The sequence below is a fragment of the Lates calcarifer genome, linkage group LG4 (genome assembly GCF_001640805.2).
Source record: "Lates calcarifer isolate ASB-BC8 linkage group LG4, TLL_Latcal_v3, whole genome shotgun sequence".
NCBI lineage: Eukaryota > Metazoa > Chordata > Actinopteri > Centropomidae > Lates > Lates calcarifer.
The window spans coordinates 23,007,499-23,023,594 of record NC_066836.1 but is presented as its reverse complement, the minus strand read 5'-3'; the positions used below and the strand labels follow the sequence as shown (position 1 = coordinate 23,023,594).

At 43.6% G+C, this 16,096-nt stretch overlaps 2 protein-coding genes across 2 annotated transcripts; one reads left to right on the top strand and one right to left on the bottom strand.

The window, feature by feature from the left end:
• Positions 1–111: 111 nt before the first annotated feature.
• dars2 (aspartyl-tRNA synthetase 2, mitochondrial) lies at positions 112–9,688 on the bottom strand. Its single transcript, XM_018695911.2, has 17 exons — positions 9,220–9,688; positions 7,018–7,117; positions 6,799–6,865; positions 6,578–6,679; positions 5,258–5,353; positions 5,011–5,134; positions 4,773–4,819; positions 4,161–4,267; positions 3,401–3,470; positions 3,039–3,218; positions 2,525–2,632; positions 2,334–2,396; positions 1,691–1,843; positions 1,329–1,547; positions 1,103–1,213; positions 941–1,016; positions 112–713 (listed from the first exon to the last, which is right to left on the bottom strand). Exons 1-17 carry the CDS (start codon positions 9,392–9,394, stop codon positions 520–522), a joined length of 1,992 nt encoding a protein of 663 aa, XP_018551427.1. The 5' UTR covers positions 9,395–9,688; the 3' UTR covers positions 112–519.
• Positions 9,689–10,240: 552 nt separating this feature from the next.
• Positions 10,241–15,333, top strand: cryz (crystallin, zeta (quinone reductase)). Its single transcript, XM_018695912.2, has 8 exons — positions 10,241–10,407; positions 11,841–11,993; positions 12,342–12,505; positions 12,954–13,005; positions 13,108–13,257; positions 13,965–14,066; positions 14,584–14,679; positions 14,965–15,333. Exons 1-8 carry the CDS (start codon positions 10,300–10,302, stop codon positions 15,124–15,126), a joined length of 987 nt encoding a protein of 328 aa, XP_018551428.1. The 5' UTR covers positions 10,241–10,299; the 3' UTR covers positions 15,127–15,333.
• The last annotated feature ends 763 nt before the right edge of the window (positions 15,334–16,096 follow it).

Genomic DNA, 16,096 nt, shown 5'->3' with positions numbered 1-16,096 from the left:
TTACCCCCACCGTCTTTGTGTGGAGACAGATAACTGAAAGCAAGCTAAAAGCATGCAGTATGATAGCAGTGCTTTATCATCCTGCTCAACCTTGTTCTGCATCCCAACAAATTACAGGTTTGAAGTGTTTCCCTGGAGTTTTATTCTTGTCAAGGTGGAACATGGAACATTTGGACCAGAATGTGAGAAAAATACAAAACACTGAGCTCTGTAGAGTCAGTAGAGTTGCAGCCCTGCCTATTCAAGGAAGGGAAAGTCTTTTCTTCGTGGTTATGGCTATGACTGTTTCTGACTTTTCTCTTCTGTTTAAAGTAACAGAACTGAGACTCAGCCACGGCACCTCCTCCTCATCATCCTCTCTCCGCCTCCTTGTCTCTGGCGGACCTCTGAGTTTGTCATAGACTGCTCGTTGTCCTTGTTGTGTTCATCCTCTTTCCTCTGTTGTCAGGGTTACAGAGATCTGGGGAAGCATCACCCCCCCTCCTCTGATGTCTCTTTATCTCTTCCATCTGAATCTCCTCACTTCCCCTCTTCTCCTCCTCCTCCTTGCTCTGTGGGCCATCTGACAGAGATGTGGTAAGACTTCAGCTCCTCCTCAGATACCAAGTCAGGGGCGCAGCTCATAATGTCATGACCCCGGAATGACTTGGGGAAGGCGATGACGTCACGAATGCTGGAAGCCCCGACCATGATGGAAACCAGCCGGTCCAAACCTAGAGAAGCATGGATGAGTAATCAGACAACTTTTTAGCTCATTAATTACACTTTTTTTGTAGTAGTAGTAGTAGTAGTAATGCATTTTGCATTTAATTTATATACACAGATCAACCGTAACAGTAAATCAGTTATTGGTTTTAATGTTGCCAAACATCAGGCTGGATGTCACCAGGTAAATGACTGAGGTTATAATGTAATTTTAGGTGTTTTCAGTTAGCCTCACCCAATGCAATGCCTCCATGTGGTGGCGCTCCTGAGTCCAGAGCCTCCAGCAGGTGAGAGAGGAGACTGGGATCCTCCTGCAGCAGACACGTGTCAAAACTAGTTATGACCTGCAATCGAGTCCGGCCAGTTCCAAAGGTATTCTGACCATACACTGACTCACCCTGAGGATGTTCTTCAGGACATGAAGCTGCTCTGAGGCTCTGTGGATACGGATGGATCCTCCTCCGATCTCACAGCCGTTCAACACCAGGTCATAGTGCTGACCACGTACCTGGGAGACAGAAAATACACTGTATGAGACCTTCACTCCACAAGATGGATTATTATTTCCAAACAAAATGAATTCAAACAGCCATTAAACCAACTAAGAGAATCTACATGCCTACCTTGTGTGGCTCTGTGTAGAGTAAGTGTGTGTCCTCTGGGAGTGGAGCAGTGAATGGATGATGGGCTGACTCCAGCTGCTCCGGCTCATCTTCTTTGGGCAAGAACAGAGGGAAATCCACAACCCACAAGAAGTGGAAGACTGAAGGTTCTCGCAGTGACACGCCGTGAGACTCAAGGACATCCGCACACTGCAGGCGAAGACTACCCAGCAACGGGCGCTAAGAGCAGAGCAGGGATAGAGGAGAGAGCGAGGGAAGGGTGGAGAGACAGAGGAAGAGAAATACACATCATGTTAGGTTTGGGTTTATCTGTCTTTCATCAGTCTACCATAAGCTAAGTTCAATGTCCCTGGTTCTATTACCACAGTGTGGAGGGAGCCTGCAGCCATCAGCAGCAGGTCTCCAGGTTTGGCTCCAGTCCTGTTCAGCAGCGCCTCTGTGGAAGAGACAGACAGCAGCTTTTTCAGGGGAGACTTCAATGTCCCGTCTGCTCTGACCAGCACCAAGCTCAGCTCCTGACAAAACATACATGGAGGCAAAAAACACAGTGAGAAAACACCTGGGAAATTGCTTGTAGGAAACCTCTGTGAAGCTTCTCAAGTTCATGCAGCGCATGTTTGACTGGACTGAACTGCTGTACGTCTGCATCTCTTCCATGTTCATTATGATTTCAGTTTTCAACATGTCAGCTGCATGGCTCTGGAGATGGTGATGTCAGTCAGTCTGACTTTAGTCCAGACTGAAACATCTCAACATCTACTTGATGGACTGACATGACAAATCAAATTTTGAATTTGTCCAATAACCAGATATCTGCAAAACAAATCATATTCCCACCATCTCAGGTGTGGTATGTGTAGAATTAGGGAATGGGGGGAGGTTGTGTTACATGATTGGATCTATTCTTCATTCTTCCCTTTTTAATAAATAGTACAAAACAGAAGAGGTAAAAACTGACACTTATAAAAACACGTCAAAGTGAGGGAGGAGAAAAGACACATCTACCTGTCCAAACTGAGTCCTGGCTGTTTGTTTCACTTCCTCCAAATCTTTCCCAGTGAAAAGTTTCTGTAGTCAAACACAGAGAATATCATGGACAGATATCAGATATCAGGAAAACTGTTCCTTGAATCTCTTTTAGTTTTCATGTCTCTTTGTTGTACTGAACCTGCCACAGGAAAGGTTTCTTTTCTTACCGCTCCACCGGGGACACAGACGGCCTGAACGCAGCCTCCTGGATGGCTGAGAGCTGATCTGAGGAACTCAACTTCCGTGGATAAGAAAACCTCACTGAGGTCGATCAGCTGGTCAGACAGGCGAGAGGGAAGACAGGATGCACCAGTGTTAGTGAAGCAGGTAACCTGAGAGGAACCAGACTAAGTCTCTTTGCTTCAGGACACAGGTCCCTGGTGTTTAGCTGCAGGTTTCAAACAATACTAAAGTCTCACATTAACTCTCCTCAACTAACCACACTGGAGACGGTTTAGGATGGCTCTGTGTGAGTCGATGACCAGTTTAGAATTAATGTGTTAACAATCATCACACAATCAACACTGAATGAACCTTTATTCTTTTCTCCTGTTAAAGGATCAGTTCACTTGAGCTCCATGAAAAGTAAAAGTACAAGAAGCTGTGTGATATCCAGTCATCCAGGAAGCACTAAGAGAGACGAAAACAAAAGAAAAGGTCCAACGACCCACAATCCCCCACCTTCATACTGAATCTGGTGTCAGGTTTGTCCACACCGTAGTCCCTCATGGCCTCTTCATGCGTCATGGTGCGGAAAGGAACCTTAATCGGACCTTTCTCTGCAGGCCAGGAGTACTGTAACAGACCCTCCACTATGGACATGATACCTGTCTGGTCCACAAAAGACATCTCCAGGTCCACCTGGGAGAGATAATCAGATTAGGACTGTAAACCAGTCCAGGTCAGCAGCTGGATGATGTGCAAAGGTGAACTGGACTAAAAAACAGGACAAACCACATTTTCCGCATCATTCACCCCAACATGCAGATAATTCATGCAATGAGGTGGAGGGTGAAATCCTCCATCCCTGCCGCCTCTCTTACCTGGGTGAATTCAGGCTGCCGGTCTGGTTTGGAGCCTTCATCTCTGTAGCACCGAGCTATCTGGAAGTACCTGACAGACAAGAGACAGACAAACTGACACCATGTTGAATCAAAGTGTCAAAACACTGCTTCTCTGAACTTTGTACCCGATGTAATCAAATTCCCTCCATGTTCCTGAGATATCATGTTCATATGAATAAGACAGACAGACAGACAGACAACCAGGAAACACAATGTCTCCACAGCTGTTGCAGGTGTCGAAGCATAAAAACTCAAATGAAAATAAACTATGACACGGCCACATTAAAAGACAGCTCTTTAATTATTTTTTTTAAATAACAAGAGAGAAAGCAATAAAATAAAAATCTCCTCCATTAAAGTAGAAGATCAAGAGTTTTTATGAAAAATCATTCAAGATGTTGAAACAATGTCTAAACCAATCCCATCATGCCCTGAGGTCCTGCAGTCAGTGGAGAGCAGCTGCAGTGCCTGGCTCCAACAGTGGTGGAAAGTAACTAAGCATTTACTTTTGCTTGACCAATTCTATAAAGCAAATATAACATAAACACACATGCAAGCACGTCCAAACAACACCTGTGTACATCTGTTTACATGGAGCCTGGAGAAGCAGCTTCATTCTCACCATCAACATCCTATGTATCAGACAATACAGTGACACAGCCAGACAGCCACGGTCAGACACAGAGGTGGGTACTGGTCTTTCTGTAGAAGTGCAAACCTCAGTCAGGCAACAGCTCACCTGTCTACACCTGCCACCATGAGAAGCTGTTTAAACTGCTGTGGACTCTGAGGCAGGGAGTAGAACCGGCCCGGCTCTCTGGACGGAACCACAAACTCTTTGGCTCCCTGGAACAGGAACAGAGTGTACAGCTGATCCTCAGTGAAATCCTCAGACGTCATAATCAATGTTCCCTCTGAGCTGCACGCCTGCACAATCGTGCACTGCTCCCGCTTTCTCCACGCACAGCAAAACTATGTAGCGCATAAAATTACAGTGTGCAACAGTGTGCACGTCTGATGTTGCTCACAGTGGGGAGTTCGTGTGTATGCTGAGACACATGAAATAACATTGATCATAATGTGTTAGCTGTGTTTTGTTCCAAAATGAGAGAAAAGTGACACCTAAAAAGAGTTACACTATAAAACTGGTTCTGTTGTAGGTGTCTGAGGCTCACACCGGGGTTTGAATCCGGAACCTTCAAGCTGTGAGGCGACAGTGCTAACCACTGCACCACCATGCCATGTTAAAGGGCCCTGAATAGAAATTCTTATATTCTGCACGTGTTTCCACTGCAAACTGAACGTGATTCTATGTGACTGAAATCAATAAAAGATCAATGAACCTTCTTACCCCTGGTGTTCTTTTGAACAAAGTAGGAGTTTCCACATCAACAAAGCCTACAAATGAGAAACAACACATTGTGAATAGTCATGATACATGATACAGCAGAAGGGACTGGGTTCTGTATGGGTTTCCTGTGCAGTGACAGGCAGGTGACTCAGCAGGGGCAGTATGTTTGTACTGATGGTCGGGCTGAGACGACCTCCAGTCAGCCACTACCACACACAATGAATCTCACTCTCCATACCGTGTACATTACAGAGGAATTCTCTCATCCTCATCACCAGCTCAGATCTCAGTCTGAGGTTCCTCTGCATGTGAGAGGACCTCAGGTCCAGGTAGCGATACTGCATCCGCAAAGACTCGGATTTCTGGACAATCAAAAACAGACACAGAACAAAAACACAATCCATAATGATTATTAATAATAACAAATCCTATTACTTGCTCACAGCGTTAAAATGGTGCACATGCATGTGACTTTAACCACTTACTTTGACAAAGTCTTTAATCTCAAAAGGCAGTTTGCGGGAAACATTGAAAACCTCCACATTCTCAGCAAGGACTTCTATGTCTCCTGTTGGCATCCCCTGTAAACACAAAGCACTCTGAATGATGACTGACCTCAGAGGATATATGTCACTCACTCACTCTGCTTTACACTGCTGCTGAGTCATCTGAATCAGATGAATTCAAAGCTTTCATCATGAATATTCCTGTATGGTCCAGCAGTAAGGACTCCTGGTTCTCACCCTGACAGCCCAGGTCTGACTCTCCATGGCTGTGTCTTAGGCAGATTCATTATGGGACTCATATCACACTAGACTTGTTTCTGCATGGCACCACTCCAGTCAGGAAACATTTTATACAAACATCCATGTAGTTGAACAAAGTGTTCTTCTGAAGGTGTGCAATGTTTTGCAACATTGTTGGAGATATATTTTCAGTAGAGATAGACCGATTATCGGCCAGGCCGATTATCGGCACCGATATTTGGCATTTTGATGCATATCAGCATCTGCCTTTTTTTTAAAATCCGACGGCCAATAAGAGATCAATTTAAAACTGGGTTATTTTGGCTCTGATGCAGCCGCGCCTCTCTGTCTGCAGTCACTACTCTGTCTCCAGCATTGTCCCACCCACAGCACCATCTGATGGTTACACACAGACCCATGGCATGGGTAACAGCCAATCAGCAGTGAAAGCTGTGCGTGCACAGTGCTCACACACACTGAACAACTCTGCTTTTTGCACCACAATCTGGTGCTGCTCAACTGGGACTACTAATTGATTATGGACTGCACATTTCTGTGCAATTTTATTTAACTTTGTTTTATTTACTTTTTAAAACTTCAGGAAGCTATTTATTTATTTATTTATTTAATTAAATTTATCAAGAGATGCTGCTCTTATAAAACTCCCTGCACTTTTGTTTTTGTTTAAACTTAAAACAAAGATAAGTGAAAGATAAAATAACATTTCAGTTATATTGAAATTTTGGAAAACTTTATTTACTGTAGAAAACCAATATTTTCACTTTTACTGCAAATGAATATCGGCTCCAAATATCAGTTATTGGCCTCCTTGACTACTAATAATCGGTATCAGTATCGCCCTGAAAAAACCATATCGTTCTAACTCTAATTTTCAGAGCTGACTAATGCAGCCTCACAACTGTATAAACTGAATATACAGTCGTGTAAAAAAGAAAGTACAGAACCTTTCCACACAGGAGTTACTATGTGGTAACACAGTGCTGATTGTCTTTCACACAGCCAGTCACTGTCTAATATCACACACAGTCAGACACACACCTTGTTCTCCTGTCCCGCTGGTCGTTGTCTGACAGTTCCTGTGACCTTGATGACAGACTCAGCTGTGAGATCACACAGCACTGCTTTCAAATGACCTGCAGACTGAAACAGAGAGAAACAAAGGTCAACCTTCTATGATTGGTAGCACACCTTAATATTCTTGAATATTATTCTAGTTGGATGTTTGGTTGTTTTGTTTGTTTTCTTGTTTTCATCCTTACTTCTTCTTGAGGAATTAAAATTTGTGTTAAGCCACTGAAATCTCTCAGGATGACAAACAGGTCATTTCTATTGGAGGCAGAAACACACTGTTAAAACACAACTTTACATGAGGCCTCATGGGAGTCAAACAACCAACTCAGGTAGTGCTGAGCCTGGCTCCCCCCAAAAATATCTCATATATCCTGATATATTATATGTAATAGTGTAAACAGTAATACCTGAGGTACTGGACCCAACCACACAGAGTGACTGTGTGTCCCACATGATCTGATCTCAGTTCTCCACAGGTGTGACTCCTGAACGACAAACTGCTGGGACCTGATAATAAAACAGAGTTAGCAGAAACCCAGAAGATGAACATGTTGGTGTACAACAGCACGTTAGAAATGTCAACAGACAGTTAAAAAGAAAACAAGACTATGAGACAGGGTAAAACCAGGGGGTAGGCGATAAGCAGCGACTAAACAGAAATACAGAAGCTGAGAAAAGCTGTACTCATAATTATTTTTTTAAGTCACCATCTAGATCGCAAGTTATTTTTTTCATTATCTCAAGATTAAAAAGCTTGTTTTCTCGTAATGACAGCAGGGCTGAATTTATGCCTGATTTTTTTTCCCTATGCTGGAACTATCTCTTTTTTACCCCCTCTGTTTAAGGTTCATGTAGAAAAATAGGAAAAACAAAAACAAAATTATTGTCCAGGACATAGGTGACCATTGTTAAGCTTCAGAACCATGGACAGCTCTGTTTGCTGTGTGTAGGTGCTGTAGGAGATCGATAGAGAGGCTTCCATGCACCTCCCCCTACTCATTTTCAGTGATTATTGTGAATGCTCTGATTACTGAATGTAGAGAATACTGCTTTGTTTGTGATAACATTTTAGTGTAGTTTCGTTTTATCAGATATGACACTGAGGTGTTGTCCAATCCACTGTGGATTTTCTCATGACTTTTTCTCCCTCCTGACCCCAGTCATGTACTGGCCATCTGGACACACTGGGAACATCACTATATAATAAAACCAAATACTAAAATATATATTTTTACAGTTTTTCTGTTTGCACTGTTGCACTTTTTTATTTCACTGATCCAGAGCAGGAACAAAAACATTTATTATGTGGTCAGTCATTCAGAAAGTACTCAGACCCCTTCACTTTGTTCACATTTTGTTATGTTGCAAGTCTGATACTAAAATCATTTCAATTCATTTTTCTTCATCAGTCTATACTCAGTACCCCATAATGACACAGCTAGAACAGAATTTTAGACATTTTTTGTAAATCTATTAAAGAGGAGACACTGAGACATCACACTGACAGAAGTATCCAGAGTCTTGACTCAGTTCTCAGTTGAAGCAGCTTAGGCAGTGATCACAGTCTTCCTCCAGTCTTCTTGGTTATGATGTGATGAACTCTGCACACCTGGATCTCCTCTCTGCAGATCCTCTCAGGCTCTATCAGGTTGGACGGGGACCGTCAGTGGACGGCCAGTTTCAGCTCTGTCCACAGATGGTGGACTGGGTTCAGGTCAGGGTCGTTGTCCCGTTGGAAGGTGAGCCTTCAGACCAGTCTGAGGTCCTGAGAGCTCTGGACCAGGTTTTCATTAAGGATCTCTCTGTACTTTGCTCCGTCCAGCTTTCCCTCCACCCTGACCGCTCTCCCTGTCCCTGTCCCCTGTCCCAAACTGTCACTGAGGAGAAGCTTCGTCTGGACTCTCTGCCATAGAGCCCAGATCAGAGGAGTGTTACAGTGATGGTTGTTCTTCTGGAAGTTTCTCCATCTCCACACAGGACCTCTGGAGCTCAGTCAGACTGACCATCAGGTTCGTGGCCACCTCTCTTACTGAGGTCCTTCTCCTCTGATTGCTCAGTTTGGCGACCAGCTCTTGGACAAGTCCTGGTAGTTCCAGACTTCTTCCATCTAAGAATTATAGAGGCCACTGTGCAAACAGTGCAGCAGAAAGTTATTGTATCCCTCCCCAGATGTGTGCCTCGACACAGTCCTGTCTCTGAGCTCTGCAGACAGTTCCTTCTTCCTCTTGTGTTGGTTTTTGCTCTGATATTTATTGTCAGCCATGTGACCTTAGATACACAGGTGTGTCTTCCCACTGAATGTATCACAGGTGGACTCCAGTCAGGGTGTAGAAACAGAGACATGGGAGGAACCTGAGCTAAATTTCAAGTATCACAGTAAAGTGTCTGAATACTTCTGTCTTTTTTCCTTTTTAATTTTTTTCCCATATCTAAAATTCTGTTCTGGCTGATATAGACTGATGACTTGAAAATGACTTGAATGATTTTAGTATCAGACTGCAACATAACAAAATGTGAACACAGTGAAGGGGTCTGAGTACTTTCTGTATGATGAATGATGAATCATAACGTTAAGCTGACCTGTCAGTCACTCTGCTGATCGACCCTACCTGTGCTGGGAGAGGGAGACTTGTAGAGTGTGTGTGAGCAGCTCAGGTGTCTAAGGTGAGGTCTCCATAACACGCGCCCTTGACTTGAGGTCGAAGCTGAGCTCCGGTACCAGCCAGCGTGAGCTCTGAGTTCACTCAGCAGCCTGAGCAGCAGAAACCTGCTTTTTGTTGCCATTCTTACTCAGCGGGCTGGAGTCAGGGTGTTCCGCTGTGTTAATGACAGGAGTCCTCCTCACAGAGAGACGGGGGCTGCTGTGGAGAGGCTCTTACAGTAATGACACCATTACTCAACAGGAGTGGGCTGACACCGGGAACCAGGTCCACACTAACCTCCGCTCTCACTTTATCTGGTCTTGGTTCCGCGTTTTCAATCGCTCTGACCGGTTTTCACGACTCTCTGCTCATGTGGATCAGACTCTTGTGTAGCATTACACATTAGCTCAGCGCTCATCCATTCGTGTAGGAGTCAGGGATACGTAACCGGATGTGTCGTCATGCTGTTTGGACCAAAGTAGTCGATCTGCAACACAATCGATTCAAAGCGGCAAATAAACCGTGTTTAAAACATAGACGGTACAAAGCTGAACTCATTGTCTGAATAACTCACACAGTCCATTTAAAACACAAAACATAAACATTACAACAGTGATTCTCTATAACTGTTAATACAAAACAATTTGAATAAAATCATTAACTGAGTTTTATAAACGCATTTCAGACTTTTGACACACGGTCTTTACGTTCCCTCTATAAATCAGACATTGTTCAGATCCACAGGAAACAGTTTGTACTTCACTAAACACACACTAAAGTGTGTAACTTTAAACACTCTCTGTGTCTGAGCTCAGAAACACCTTTGAATGAACAACAACAAAGGAGAATATGATTTAGATTTATTAACAGAAACATTATGTTCTCCTCTCTGTCTGGGTGATCTCAGTCCAGGACGCTGCTCAGTCCGCCGGTCCAGGTGGTGGCGCTAACGACGCTATAAACGGAGAGTAACGCGCGGAAGGAGGAAGTTTGCACTGTGTTGTAGTGTTTAGAAGTGGGGGAGGCGTCTGATCAGAGTCAGCAGACATGTCGGGCTGCAGGCTGATGAGGGCCATCAGAGTGAGAGAGTTTGGAGCTCCCTCTGTCCTTACACTCTGCTCTGATGTGACTGTTCCGCAGCCCGGACACAGACAGGTGAGGCACACAGGTGAGGCAGAGGCCCACAGCTGCTCAGTGTGTGTGTGTGTGTGTGTGTGTGTGTGTGTGTGTGTGTGTGTGTGTGTGTGTGTGTGTGTGTGGTGTGCGCACGCTGTTCACAGGTTGAAGTTCAGCCAGATGAAAACAGCTGCAGAAATCACTGTGGTGTTTATGAAGTGATTTAACACCAAACTCTGTCCCTTGGTTTTACATTGGAGTCTTTCAGCTTTGAAAGATCAGCCATGTATATGTTTGTGTCTGTGGGCACAGCTGGATTAACCTGAGGGTTCCTGCATTATTTCCCCAGACACACAGACACCAACCAGCACTCTGAGGCTGAAAGGACTGATCATTCATCTATTAAGCAATTGTTAGAAAATGAATTGGAAACAATTTTAATAATTGATTTATTTCTGAGTCAGTTTTTCTTATTTGGGGTTTTTACCCTGGGTCAGAAAATCTTAGCAGTTAACATGTGAAGTTGGGGGTTCCCCCATAGCTGAAGGGTTGGTGCACGTACCACATGGGTCTTAGTGCCCTGAGCAGCTGGTCCCCCGGCTGGTCCCCCAGATCAACTCCCGGTCTGACCTTTACTGCATGTCATTCCCCTACTCTGTTTCCTGTCTCTCTCCACTGTCCTGTTTAAATAAAGATGAAAAATAATCTAAAGAAAGAAAAAAAAGTATGTGAAGTTAAGCCTGTGAGAGAAGAGATGGGAAGTTAGTCAGTTTACATTTATAATTATATATTTTTTATTAATTATATATATATTATATATTATATATTATAATTATATAGGAAGTTTTTCCTCTGCCACTGTCTCCTAGTGCTGCTCATGGTGCGATCTGTTGGGTCTCTCTCTGTAAATACCTATTTTAAAGAGTACGGTCTAGACCTGCTCTATATGAAAAGTGCCTTGAGATGACTGTTGTTGTGATATGGCGCTATATAAATAAAATTGAATTGAATTGAATTAATTATATACATTTATATTCTACAAGACCAGAGCCACAGGGTGGAGGATGGAGGAGCAGACACTGATTGTTTCATGATACAAATTTGAAACAAATTTTTCTTTATTCACATTAAAGCAGACCAGATGACCTGGAGTGAACCTGGGGCTTTTAAACCCTGCGGAGGTCTGAGACCTGGTGGATCCAGCCTTAATCTAAACTTCATAGTGCATTGATAGAGTCAGTAGTGTCAGTTCACACATTCTGAATATGAGTAAAGTAAATACAAGATCATTTATCAGGATTAAAATCTGACTGTTTCAGTTGAGCAGTGGAAGCAGAGGGATAGATTCTGTCTGTTGCTCTTTGATCTCTTATGTGTCAAATCTGTGTAAAACTGATCACATCTCTGATCACCTTTTTTTTTTAACTGTCATGTCTGACTGGTAGCTCTTCCATGATGTGTCTGTGCTGTAGGTGTTGATCCGTGTCCACGCCTGTGGGGTGAACCCCGTGGAAACTTACATCCGTGCCGGGGCATACGCCCGTAAACCCGCCCTGCCGTACACTCCGGGCTCTGATGTAGCTGGAGTGGTGGAAACTGTTGGAGCAGGAGTCACAGCAGTAAAGGTCTGAATAAAAACACTGGCAATGATAGAACGCACAGGAAAACTAAATGAACCATATCTGCTACAGCACGTGAGCTTAACTTAAATTTAAAATTTATCTTTATTTATTAATTTATTTGTTTGCATCAGCTATTATTAACAGGTTTAAAGTATTCAGATTTGAAATTCCAGGCACAGGCTGTGTATCACACATGAAGACAGAGACAACAGTGTGTATCCGCAGAATTCACCTTTGTTTCATGAACAGCTGCTGTTATTAGTACAGTGATTGTATTCCATGTCTACATGCAGTTGATGTGTGTGTGTGTGTGTGTGTGTGTTTGTGTTTGTGTGTTTGTGTGTTGGCCAGGCAGGAGATCGTGTTTTCACCACAGCCACAGAGTCTGGAGGTTATGCAGAGCTCACTGTAGCAGCTGAAGACTGTGTTCACAAACTGCCCGATGCTTTAGACTTCACACAGGGAGCAGCCATAGGCATCCCTTACTTCACTGCCTACAGAGCTCTGATCCACAAGTAAGACCATGTCACTGTGACAGGCTCAGACAGTTCAATAGGCACCGTGCTGGTGGTTAACATGAATGAGCAGGAGCGTACGAGGAGTGACAGCCTCAGGGAGGGTGACAGCCACGGAAATAGAATATGTACAGATGTTTTTCATTTTTTAAATGTTATACTTTCTAAGACACACACAGGGCCAGACTCCAGCGCAGTGATCAGTATGTTAATCCGCTGCTGAAAATAGGCCCAGACAGCTGCACCTTCTTCTCCTTTTGCCAAAAACTACAGTGCCCAGCTGTTTAAGGAAAATAAATCCAATAATAAAACAAGAGAATATACTGTACTTAGTCTGGTGTTGTGGAGTGTGAGGAGACACACTAATACATTGATCTGTTCATGGGATTTTTATACAATAAGCAAAATATAGAAGGTGTGTTTTAATCTGCTACGTTGTGTGTTACAGAGCCCGCTCCAAGCCTGGAGAGACGGTCCTCATCCACGGAGCCAGCGGAGGAGTGAGTCTTTTTTCTTCTAATGACATAAAAAAAAATCGACATGGTTTCCACATCATAACTGTGTGTGTGTGTGTGTGTGTGTGTGTGTGTGTGTGTGTGTAGGTGGGCGTGGCAGCCTGCCAGCTGTCCCGTGCTCTGGGTCTCAGGGTGTTGGGAACAGCAGGGACGCCAGAGGGAATGAAGCTGGTTCTCAACAACGGAGCTCACATGGCCTTTAATCACAGAGAGGAGGGCTACACAGATAAGATCATGGTACACACACACACACACACACACACACACACAGACTTACACACCCTGCAGAAACACCAGGAGTGAAACACATTTAAACATATAACCAAGTGTAATCTCTCAGGTTCAGAGTGAATCAGCAGGGCTGTGACACATAGCTACTGCTACTACTCATTAACAAGCAGCATCGTTTTGAGTTATCACTGTCTGTGTGTACGTTTCACATCTGTAAAATACAGAGCATTGCATTATGGGATTGTTAGTACATTTTTCATTCAGTTGTGGAATTTGTGAGATCACTATATAGATAGCTGATAGATGTACACACTCAGATAAATGTCAGATATGAATTTGGACTGATACTAGAACAACCAACAAAATCACATAATATTTGAACCATGATCCTGAATCAATCAAACAATAAAGAGTTCACCATCAGAAAGTCTAAACTGAGCCTACATGAAGGCAGTGGAGCTGTTTACTGCCTGGGTTTGAAAGTAGAACCACAAAGTAAACAGTGGGAAAATATCTCTTGAATGACTGGCTACATATTTCATAATGTTTTTCTTTATTAACTGGGCAGACACCCAGTTTATAAAGGGTGTGTAAGTGGCCCAGATGAATGGATTTGGTCTGAAGTGACTGATATAAAAAAAGTCTGTGTGTTGATGGGAGGTTTAGACAGAGAGAAAGTGGGTAAGTGAGTGTGGACTGTGTGTTTGTTCCAGGAAGCCACAGGCGGCAGAGGTGTGGATGTGATAGTGGAGATGCTGTCAAATGTCAACCTGAGTAAAGACCTGCAGATGCTGGCCTACGGAGGACGAGTTACGGTCAGTCAGTCTGCAGTCTGTAGGTCTGTGGCTCTGCACTACACCACTGTCTCTGCACTGGAGCTCTGATTTGTCTGACATGAAGTAACAGAGCTACAGTGTGTTTCTCTCTCCTCTGCACCAGATATTACTCAGCACCAGACCTGAGTCTGAGGAGAGATGGAACACACCTGCACACACCTCCTTCTGCAGACTCCATGAACAATATTTTAATAACAAGCCATCAGCAACTGCCTGCCTCATTGTCTTTGTCTCATATGTCAGTTAACGTGTTAAAATCAACTGTCTCCAAAGCTGCTGACAGTCATCCTCATGAACACGATACCTCTGTCACACCTCGAAGGAACTTCTTCAAATTTGGCACAAACGTTCACCACGTTGTGAACACTGGGTCAATATCTCACTGTCCAGTACTGTTGTTTTCTAGCTTTATACAGTAGCTGTGTCCCAGCTCATCTCTGTTCATCTCTGCTCACACCCTCATCTCTCTGGCCTCTGCTCTCCTCTTCTGTTTTAGGTGGTTGGCTCCAGAGGCCCCATAGAAATCAATCCCAGAGACACCATGGCTAAAGAGAGCAGCATCATGGGAGTGGCTCTTTTCTTTTCTACACCGGTACAAAACGTCGCACAGCCATGTTTTCCACACACTGTGGTTTTATTTGGTTGGATTTCATGCAGCGTAGCTGTGGTTCAGATTATTGAAAGCTCTTCTGTGTATTAGTGTAATTAAGTGAAATGCTCTGTACAAATATCACCTCATGATTCTTGGCTAAGGCTAAAACCTGCCAATTCTTACAACCATCACATGATAGGAGGACAGAAAAACTGATCCCGATACAGTGCTCCAGTTAGTTAAGATCATTTTTACACATGTCCTCCCTCCCTCCTCCTCTCTCAGGAAGAGAAGAAGGAGTGTGCGGCGTTGCTGTTCGCAGGGATGGAAGCTGGTTGGCTGCGTCCAGTTGTCGGTCGTCAGTATCCGCTCAGCGAGGCCGCCCAGGCCCACCACGACATCATTGAGTCCCCAGGGGCAGCTGGGAAGATAGTCTTGACCATGTGATGCCATGACCATATCACAGGTCAAAGGTCACCAAGAAGTTTATAAAGGGCAGACTTGTTAACATGATTACAGTTGATTTTAAGTGATTACTGAAAACTGTGCTGACTGATGCTCAGTGTGGTTAACTAACCTGTTAATGATTAGGTGACAGGTAATTCAACCATCTGTATTTTATCAATCATTTTAATAAATCATGCTCATAAGGAATGATGTTTCAGTGACTGTACTCATTTGGCTCGGTCTGATCACTTTGCCTCTCACAGTGTAAGACTAGCTTGTCAGGCTACTTCAGCTACTTTCTACTCATAGTGATGAACTATCTATCTTTGGTTTTAAAGACACTTGAGAAGATGAGAAGTGTGCAGACCTCCTCACCTGCAAGCAAGATAAATGAAAATATTTTCCTTAACTGTTAATTGTTAATTAAAATAAAAAACATTTCTGAAAGACAACAGTAAAATAAGTTTTAAAAATGAAACAATTTTGTCGTTTAGGAAAAGGAACTATGATAAGTACAGTTAAAGGCTTGTTTCTGAGCGATGAGTCAGACGTGACATCTGTGCTTCTCAGGTGACAGCCAGCCTCTACTGAGCATGCTCCACACACAGTCAGGTAACCTAAGCTAGACACAGTACCTGCTACACCGCTGTAGCAACCAGCAAATGATGGAGCTGTGGGTTTAAATCTGCCAACAGCAGACACACAGATACACAGAGCTACACTTCATTCTTATGGAGTAATATGGAGTGGAGTGTACCATGTGCTCAGCGGGGGGTGGACCTCTGTGTTCTAATCAACAGGTAAGCAGTTTGTAATTGGTTTTAAATGAGATTTCACTCTAACCATCATTTGTTTGGTTCAGGAGGAAACGTATGGATGTTCAGAAATGTAGGTGAGAAGTCAGACCTGATCAATGAAACAAATCATGGCTGAACATTTCTGAAAAAAATGTCCTGAAAAGTTTGGTGTT